At 42.4% G+C, this 9745-nt stretch overlaps 1 protein-coding gene across 3 annotated transcripts; it reads right to left on the bottom strand.

Annotated features, from left to right (window-relative positions):
• Positions 1-52: 52 nt before the first annotated feature.
• Positions 53-9745, bottom strand: LOC112219620 (serine/threonine-protein phosphatase with EF-hands 2-like). Of its 3 annotated transcripts, none has more exons than XM_024381029.2 (19): positions 9427-9745; positions 9087-9141; positions 8948-8965; positions 8772-8780; positions 8237-8364; positions 8019-8073; positions 7591-7766; positions 7247-7361; positions 7086-7132; positions 6795-6961; positions 5549-5585; positions 4759-4908; positions 4084-4434; positions 3563-3748; positions 3206-3348; positions 2778-2884; positions 2160-2323; positions 1966-2053; positions 53-1076 (listed from the first exon to the last, which is right to left on the bottom strand). In XM_024381029.2, the coding sequence occupies exons 2-19, from the start codon at positions 9136-9138 to the stop codon at positions 874-876; spliced, it is 2196 nt and encodes a 731-aa protein (XP_024236797.1). In that variant the 5' UTR covers positions 9139-9141; positions 9427-9745; the 3' UTR covers positions 53-873. The 3 variants fall into 3 exon arrangements, with proteins under 3 accessions (XP_024236797.1, XP_024236798.1, XP_024236799.1); XM_024381030.2 differs by having other exon boundaries at positions 7681-7766; XM_024381031.2 differs by lacking the exons at positions 53-1076; positions 1966-2053; positions 2160-2323 and adding an exon at positions 2333-2442.

The raw sequence follows: 9745 nt of genomic DNA, 5'->3' as shown, positions 1-9745 counted from the left end.
TTGGATCTCTTTCTTACCCAAGTGTAACCGGTGTCAGTGCTAGCTCAGCAGCTTTGTTTTCTCCCTCAATCTGCCTCTGACTGGGCTTGAACCAGGGTCCTCTGTCTCCCATGAATGCCGCTTGACAACATTACAAACCAGTTGTTACACTGAAAAGGATCTGATTCAATGGCACCATTGGCAACATTTTAGTCTGTTGGTGAGTTTATCCGGTACAGTCTTAATCTGTTACACATGCATAGGCACCATTTCTAAAACGAATGCTTTGCAAATCCATATCCTGTGTTCTGTCTGGGTTTCTCACACAATGACTAGCCAATGGCTGTATAGTTTATCTATAGAATCAATATTTCCTTAGGTCATAATATTATTATGGTCACCTATTGAGAGAGGCCTGTATGAATAATCAATATGCCCCAAAATCTTTTCAATCTTTTTTCATTGGTTCTAAATATCTGTCCTTTTGGAGATGCGTCCATTGATTGGAATAAGTAGATTCCCAGTTTGTAGTATATTTTCTCTAGAAGTGGGTATCAGAGAAATAAACTCAAACTCAAGAGGTTCATCCCCCTCCTTTTTCACTAGCATTCCTGTAGTCCCTCCCCGCAGCATGGTGAAGCACCGTGAGGCTGGCAAGCAAGACTACTGTTCATGTGGCAGCAGGTTGCTGGAAGCCCTCGCCCGATCATACTGTTGACCCCCCTCCAGGGCTAGGCCATTGATTTGAATGGGTAGATTCCAGTTGGTAGTAATATACTGTATTTCCTCTTGAAGTGCTTTATCATGTCTGTTGTTGCAGTAGGTCGGCTGGAAGCCCTCCTATGGTACTGTTGACCATTGATTGCAATGAGTAGATTCCAGTTTGAAGATGTGTCAGTGGGGGTCACCTTCATTCTGCAGTAGGTCTCCTCCCACTAGCCGGAAGGCCTCCATGAACTCGTTGATGTCTATGCTGCCGTCTTTGTTGAAGTCGATGGAGACGGCCAGGTCACTGATGGCCTCGTCACTGATCTCTGTCTGCAGATGGGAGCTAAGCAGCTTCCACGTCTGACGGAACTCTTCAAACGATATCAGACCTGGGAGACAATGAAATAGAATAGTGCTTTGTATTTTAGATCATGGGCTCTATTCAATCTGGAAGTTTAGCATTAAAGTGTGACATTTAAATGCAATATATCGACTCAATCGGGAATGACCTTTACATTTCTATTGTGGAATCTGGTTGCTTTACATATTTGAATAGAAATGTGTTCCCCCCCGATCACACATTATTTAATCTGTAGTGCACCAGAAGAATTTTCGGGGTCTTTGAGTGAAAGACGGTGATATTCTGCAGTTTTAAACCTGGCTACATATGGTACTGATTTATACTCAATCGAATGGGTTTATTTCACATGTAAGATATATAGCCCACAGATCAGACAAGGAAAAATAAAGTACATCAGGTCTATGTGTTCTGATATGTGCCTGTGTAACAGAGTTGGATTCGTAGCCTCACTCCCCAGCTTGAAATGTCTCTAGTTGCCCTATCGATTCACTAGCTTTTCTATAGTGTAATTGGTCAAGGGATGCGATCACGTGTTTGCGCAAGGCAGAGGATCTGAGATTGAGTACCACCAGTGTGGGCTTTTAGGAAAGAAACTATAGCCTACTGTAGGCTATCATTGTAATTAAGAATTTCTTAACTGACTTGCCTAGTTAAGTACTGTTAAGCAAGCACAACGTCTGTTACACGTGTGTCTGTTGTTCCTGTAGGTGTCCTATGCTGGTGACACATCCAATTTTCCCTCTGGGGATCAATGCAGTTCAATTAATCTCTTTGTTTTCAATGGAACATCATATTCAGCTTGTTACTAATAAGCTCTCTGTATGTTATGACAGAGAGGGGCCTGAGAGGCTTGAGAAAGGTCATGTTTGTAAAACACAACAGGGCAGGTATCTGGGCCAAGCTGATTATTTACTCACCTGAGTTGTCTGTGTCTATGATCCTGAAGATGGTCTCCAGGTTGGAGTGGTGCTTATACATGGTTTCAAGCAGACTGGCATTCGAGAGCTGGTAGATAAAAGGCAGCAACCAGGAATTTTGTTAGGTGCTTGTTTGCTGTTTTTTGTGTGTGTGTGTGCATATATGTTTACATTTGTGTGTTAGTAAACCTCACCTCTGTGTTGGGCTCGGTGATGGCCAGTTCTCTGAACCAGAGATGATAGTCCAGCATGCCATCCAGAGTGTCTCCCACTAGCTGAGTCCGCAGCACCCTCCAGGGTAGACCCAGCCTCAACACAGCCTCCATGGCACAGGCCCAGTGGCCCAGAGAGATCAGCCCTGAGAGACCACACAACCATATTACAGAGACCATGCCGCAGTCACACAGTCAGCCTCAAACTGCTACACTAACCCTTCAGGGTAAACCCAGTCTCAACACAGCCACAGAGAGATCAGCCCTGGGAGAGAGACCAGACCATGCAGTGATCACACAGATAAACATAAAACACTGACAGACTTTTTACTGCATAGAGAACTTTTATCTATAACCTATACTGGGCCATAAAGACAATCATCACAGAGAGAGATGCAATAAAACATGATTTGATGTTGACACCATTCAGTGTACATTTGGAACCTTTATGGTAGGATTTTAAGACTGCTAAATATACTGTTGCCACTAGATGGTGATGAATAGTAGTCAATATTATATAATGTATTCACTAAAGTACTAAGGGGAACAGAGGTTCCTGGTAGGTGATATGAGTGAAACGGTGAGTGTGTGGTTCAGTACCTGTATTTTCCGGGTCGTATTCTTGAAAGGAACTGATAAGGTCTGACTTATGTGCAAACAGCTTTTCCCTCAAAGCCCTGAGAGCTGAACGCTCAGTCCGCCCAACACTGAAAACACAAGGCATCAACCACCTCACACAGTGGATAATGTGTCTGAGGTATACAAGGAATTCACTGCAGGGTTTTTAGTGTGGTATGTGTGAGATGTCAGACATATACACATCTGAGGTAATCTTCTTTTAGTCTGATATTCAATTGTTCAAAGTGCCATTTCATGACCTTCTCCGCACAGATGACACATTGATGACACAATGGTTGCGTTTACACAGGCAGTCCAACTGATCTTTTTCCCCAAAAATATCAGAATTGGGCTGCCTGTGTCTCAGAGTCATTTAAACATCTATCTGTGGCTCGTGTGACCTATGTTACCTTTGTCTCAGTGTGAGCGCCCTGGTAGCCCTGTTGGCCTGGTACTGGATGAAGTGAGGCACCAGGTCAGGACCCATCCTGATGTACGCTCCTCTGTTGCTTCCCACCTCATAGTAGTTAGATGCAGAAAATATGGTTAGGACCTAGAGAAAGAGAAAGAACAAGCATTATTCAAAGGTTCTATTTTGCTTTAGAACTCAAAGCTATTTTGCCTACTCTTAGAGGATTTTATCAAACACTCACAGAGTTTGTATTCCTTTTTTATTTCAAAGAGATGGCTGCAGTAAAAACATTTTGCTACAGTTTATTGCATATTTAATTCTCTTTTGATTGTGCTATGTCTGTGGCTTTCCTCACCCTGCGGTTGTGGCAGAACTCGTAGCCCTCTTGCTTGCACTCATGGGAGCGTATAAGCAGCGTGAGGTTGTGACGTTGCAGGACCTCTTCTGTCACATCAGGACCCCAGTAACATCCTCCACCTCGCACCTCGTTGGGGACACAGCCATCCTGGGGCATGGGGTCACTCCATAGCATGTCTACAATCTGCAGCCCAGACAGACAACACCAGGGTGTAGTTACTAGTTAACACCACCACTAGGGGGATGGCCATTCACTGGTTCTGTAGACTAACAATGTCCACCCAAATCAGTCTATCTCTTGCTTTCAATCATCTTTGCTATTCTTCAAATAAAGGTAGAACTCAAATCAATTCCACCCCATAATATAAACAAATGTCAGCCTTTAACTCCATCAGCTCCTGCTATCCTAATCCTTTCACCCCAATATGGATAATCCTCCTAAAACATCACAAACTGTTATTTTAACTTTATTCATACTCTAACAAATATGTGATGTAAATGGTGTATGATCTCAGTTACCTGTTTCCACTCGTCCCCGTACGACTCCAGCAGCTCTCCAGAGTCTGGGTCAGAGTCAGAGTTAGCCAGGGAGTTACGGAGGTCTCCGTAGGACTGGCTAAGTCCGGCCTGCCTGCGTCTCTCCTTCAGCTCCTCTTCTACAGAGCAGGTCACCCTGTTGTTCAGGCCCTGCAGGGAGCGACGCTGGACCTCATGCCTGGTCCCTGTGCTGCTGCTGTGGGTCAGGGAGTGGACCCGGCGCCTGCTGCTGTCCACAGGCTTGGTGGTTGGGTCATCGTCTTCTAGATCGGAGTCCGTCATACCTGACCTGTTTTGCCTCTTCCTCTTGGGAGGCCGGAGAGCTGAAACATACTACAGATACAAGTATTGTCATGATCCATTCTACAGTGAGCAATGCTGCACTTAGCACAGACATTATTAAACAATGAGCAAAGTGATCTGGGCGATCTGGGTGATATTTAGGTTTAGGGATATTTAGGGACCCACTATTTTGGGGTGTTCATTACACCTGTCTATACTAAGGCTAGAATAGGCTAAGATAAATCATCAATTAGTGTCTAATTGATGCTCAGCTACATTTAAGTAATGTGGGTGAACTAAAGAGAAGGGTTCTGTGAGGTTATACTTTGTTACAAGTGAACTATTCCTTTAAGTGAGGTGTTAGTGTGGTTTTACTTTGTGTCTGTCCACCCTGGATATGAGGTGAAGGTCCGTGGTGTCTGAGATACCGCCGTGCAGAACCAACACCTTGTTGTCAATTACTGTCGCCAGGGGCAACCAGCTAAAGATCTTCTGGAGAAGCTTTAGAATCTTCTTGCCATGAAGCTAAGCACAAGTCAAGTGACAACAATGTCGATCAGAATATTTCTTATTATGCATATGTTAGTATAAGATTCAACATGTCAGCGTCATTGATTATATTGAAAACGATAAGGCCTGTGCAGTAACCTGTGCTATTTTTTCCTTTTGGGATACACACTATTAACACATCAAATACAGTAGGTCTTTAATCAAGAACTAAGCGGATGTGGATGGTGTTATCTACCAACAGTTTATCCATTGGCTACTGTAACCATGTAACCTAAAACAAACAGGTATTCCTGACTAACTGGGTCAGTGTGCTGGCTATTTAAGACTGACTGACACACGTACACAAACACACAAAGATAGAGAAAGAGAGTCACGAAGAGTTACACAGTTGACGGAGAGAAAGATCCTGTAATCTCCTTAGTCAAGAAGGAGAGTGACCCACATTACACACTGAAATAGATAGGCTTGATATAAGTGGACTCTGATCACTGGTTAACATAATACTCAGGAAGATTAGATGATTCTGATTAGCAGAATAAATTACCTATGATGTGGTTCATCCATATCAAATAAATAGGACTGCCCTGGGAAAACACTTGGATTGGCAATTTGAACAATTATCCAATGTTATAGAATGACATAAGGTGAGACCTACCCTGTATTTTCCAAGCACCTCTTTGGTAAAGCCATATCTGGGGGGGAAAGAAACGTGTGTTGAATGATGTTTCTACTGGGGAATACCAGAGAATAAGATATTATTTGTATTTGTATTTATTATGGATCCCCATTAGCTGCTGCTAAGGCAGAAACTACTCTTCCTGGTGTCCAGCAACATACATACAGTTTAAAATACTACATGACATTACTTTTCATAACACCTTACCCATCACATTCAGGCCACCACTCCATCACCACATATTTACAATACAACATCCAGGTGCACGAGTGTAGAGTGCGTATCTTATCATGTGTATATGTGTATGTGCCTATGTGTATCTCTTTACAGTCCCTGCTGTTCCATAAGGTGTATTTTATCTGTTTTTGAAATCCAATTCTACTGCTTGCATCAGTTTCCTGATGTGGAATAGAGTTCCATTTAGCCATGGCTCTATGTGCACCTCTCATATTCTGTTCTTGACTCTGGGATTGTGAAGAGATCTTTGGTGGCGCGTCTTGTGGGGTATGCATGGGTGTCTGAGCTGTGTGCTAGTAGTTTTAATTAACATACACCTCGGTGCATTCAGCATGTCAACACTTCTTACAAAAATAAGTAGAGCTGTTCTGACCTGTTTGCAAATCGGTTTTGTAGCCAGACTTATTTGCTGTTTCTTTTTCCTCAGTTACTGATAGGCATGCAATTTTTCAATTCCTCAACAATCCACGGGGATTTAACAGTTTTTACAGTCATTTTCTTAATGGGTGCATGCTTATTAGTAACTGAGATAAGCAACTTCATAAATGTGTCAATTGCAGCATCTGGTTGTTCCTCATTTCACACAACAGACCAACACATATTATGTACAACAACATAGGAATCACTACAAAACATATTGTATGACCTCTTATACACTATATTAGGCCCAGCCTTTGGAAGTTTGGTTTTCCTAGATATGGCTACTGTAGTGTGATCACTTGTTCTGAAAGTAAACGGCATCACCTCCAACTTTGGCATTTCTGTATTTTCTGTAGATGTTATAACCATGTATCATCAAAGGTATTATCTAAGTAAGTTTCAGAATTGTCAGAATATGAATGTCATCTACATATGTTAATGTGGGCTATTTTTAGCACTGCTTGACTGTTTTCATTGCTTTACTGGGTAGCTTAGCAGAAGTAGACATGTCCATGTTATGTATGTTAGTGCAGGGATTATACTGTACATAGAGTATGTCTGATAGTACCTTAGGTTAACGATATGGTCCTCGTGGTTGCCTCTGTTCAGATGGACATCATTAGGATAGACCAGGAGAAAGGAAAACAGGATGAGGAGGATCTCCAGGGAATCTTTTCCTCGATCCACAAAGTCTCCATTGAAGACATAAGGCTTCTCAGATGATGGTAAACCATTCTAATCAGGATAGGTAAGCACATGTCAAATACAAAGAAAGCTTAAATTAGTTTACCTTCATTATGAATGAGAACCATGTCATGTGAATTGTGATGTGGTGCGTTGACAAAAAAGTGGCATCCACCTTGTAGAAGACCAACAAAAGATCCTCAAGATGCCCATGTAAGTCTCCTGTTGGGAGGGAGAGGGTTTACCAGTGAGTGACAAGTTGGTAAAACATAAGAAGCAATAAAGCTATACAACCAGTGAATTGTTTAAAAGCCTGGTGTGTGGTTATGTTTCTACCACAGATGGTGATCTCCTTGCTGTGGCAGGTGGAGATCTGACTGATGTTGGGGAGGATCCTCAGCAGCCTCCAGGTCTCCCCAAGGAGCTGAAGGACATAGCGAGAATGGAGCTGCTACTGGGAAAAACAGACAGAGAAGAACAGAACGCTTGAGGGAAAACGAGAAGTGAGAGGAAAGTCGTTAGTAGAAAGTCAACAACAGACGGCAGTCAGCAGAGAAAACTAGCATAATGGCAAGCCTCTGCCCAACAGTTGGTGGTAGAATGGATGTTTGGCACATGGAGGCCACTGATGGCCCTGCCTACACTTGCTTGCTGGATCACTTGTGAGTAGGAATACCTACTTGTTTGTTCTTGAAGGCCTCCACCAGCTCAGCTGCATTGGAACATGTTATGGGGAAAGAGAGATGGGGACCAGAGTACAGCTTTGGTACCTCAATGCTCTTGTAGCAGAAGTACCTCTCCCAATCTACATTACGGCAGATGTTGTTCTCACGGAAGATGTGTGAGATCAGGTTCCCTAAGACAGAGATAGGACACAGGTTTTTCAGAGGACGTACTGTAGGTAATTAGTCAAATTAGCTAATGGGAGGAAAGCTGGGATGCATCCCCAATGGCAATCTAGTATTCACTATGTTGTGCACTACCTTTGACCAGGGCCCATAGGTAGTGCACAATATGGAGAATAGGGTGCCATTTGGGACACATCCCTAATCTCGTACACCTGACTTCTTCGCCTATAGCCTGGGGATGAGGTGAGAGGATAGCTTACGCTCACTGCTGGCTGGAGTGAAGTGATCCATGAGGTAGCCAAAGAAGTTGTAGAGCTGAGATAAAGAAGTCGAACAAGAAGAAGTAGAAGAACAAGAAGAAGAAGAAGAAAATACATAATTGATTAAATTCTTCTTTTTTTTAACTAAAAGAATCACATGGTGTCATGTGAATGTGTAGTTTTCCCGCAATGCTAGGTATGTGTGTTTGTTGTCCCACCTTAATCTGATCCTGCTCTCCTGCGTACTCGATGGACTGGAAGATGTTCCAGGTGCACCTGCGTCTCATCTCCAGCCGTGCCACGTACTGACGGTACCAACGTTGGATTAGGAGAGCTGCCCTCATTGCTGGGGGAATGAGTAGCGTCGGGAGAGAGCATATTACAACACATAGGCACTTACAGTATGTGATCCCTGTGGGACTTGAACTCACAACCCTCTCATTGCTATCGCGATCCCATTACCAAAAGAACACACAAGTTTACAGTGCAAATGTAGCTAGTTATCATTATGGGACCTACTATATCTTTAGTGGTTTCACTTCAGTTTTTTTAAAGCAGTATTACAGCTATTTGTAGCTTGTCTGAGTGTCTGATACCCGTATGAAGAGTTCTACAGCTATTCTTAGCTTATCTGATGATAATGTTAACGGTAACTACTGGAGCACTCAGTCATAGATTACAAATTCAGATCCTCAAATACCCCATAATGATCTGTAGTGATTTAGTCCTCGAGCTGAAGACTGACTGACTCACCTGTGGCAGCTTCACATCACGTTGTAGGTAACAAAGACACATAAACCAAAGAAGTACAAGTGTTAATCTTAGTTAATCAAGTGTTATCTTTCACAGTATGTGATGTTGATAATAACATTGATGTACATTTTGAAAACAAATTTGAATTAACCAAATGTTGAATTGTAAGACTTTACCTGGGACTAAGAGGCTGGCTATAAGTAACAGAAAAACAAGACAGAGAAGATTAGTTCATTTCTCTCTAGGCTAATCCAAACTGGTTTATAATGGTTTAATTGTTTATAGAGGTGATAATACATGAGAAAAAGCATTTACTTTCTCTGTCGCGTTTCTTCAGCTTGTCTGATTTTGCAAAGCCACATCCCATGACCTTGTGTGAGGTACAATTGTAGTTGTAAAAAATAATATGCATTTTTTCATTCATTGAAGACATTTACAAGCACTATTTCCATGATTAAAATGTGCATTTAATTAACTGTTCTGTGATTGATTAATATTTAGACATATAAAATGGGCCTGGCAAGATTAGCATGAAATTATAGTCAACCAACAAAGCCTATAATGATCATATTTTACAACAACCTTCTCTATTTCAAGCAGTCAAATCCCTTCATCACACTAGAAAACTGCAACACAATTGCAAGACCCATCTTACCTGGCCAGGTTGCCTCTCCACGATGAGGTCTCTCCCTCACTATTTTAGCACATCAGCAGCAAATACCTTATTTTTCTAACTCTTTTCAGCCTCCAGAACACGTTGAGGGAAGAGAAAGGGAAGTTTGGAGGATTTTTCAGACATATTTATTCAAACAGGAGACAACTTGTTCCAGTTGTTTTTGTGATGATGGGTGGTACCTCTAGGTTGGTACACACAGGGCCTCAGTCATGCTCCAGGTGTAGTATAGCTCTCTCTAGTCCAGTCCATGGCTATAGGCTGGTAGTGAATATCGCCAAGTGTCTTCTCAGACAAGCCC

Source organism: Oncorhynchus tshawytscha, linkage group LG20, assembly GCF_018296145.1.
Source record: "Oncorhynchus tshawytscha isolate Ot180627B linkage group LG20, Otsh_v2.0, whole genome shotgun sequence".
NCBI classification, from domain to species: Eukaryota; Metazoa; Chordata; class Actinopteri; order Salmoniformes; family Salmonidae; genus Oncorhynchus; species Oncorhynchus tshawytscha.
Note: the sequence above shows the minus strand (reverse complement) of the source record. Positions and strands in the feature narration are given on the sequence as shown.

What these genes read in the sequence shown, in the direction of transcription:
- LOC112219620 (XM_024381029.2), bottom strand. Translation starts at nt 9,138, where the DNA reads ATGGGATGTGGCTTTGCAAAATCAGACAAGCTGAAGAAACGCGACAGA. An exon ending in AGGTGCTTGGAAAATACAGG is followed by an intron (nt 4,909 to 5,548) that starts GTAGGTCTCACC and finishes ACTTGTGCTTAG; the next exon opens with CTTCATGGCAAGAAGATTCT. An exon ending in CCAGGGTGGACAGACACAAA is followed by an intron (nt 4,435 to 4,758) that starts GTAAAACCACAC and finishes TTGTATCTGTAG; the next exon opens with TATGTTTCAGCTCTCCGGCC.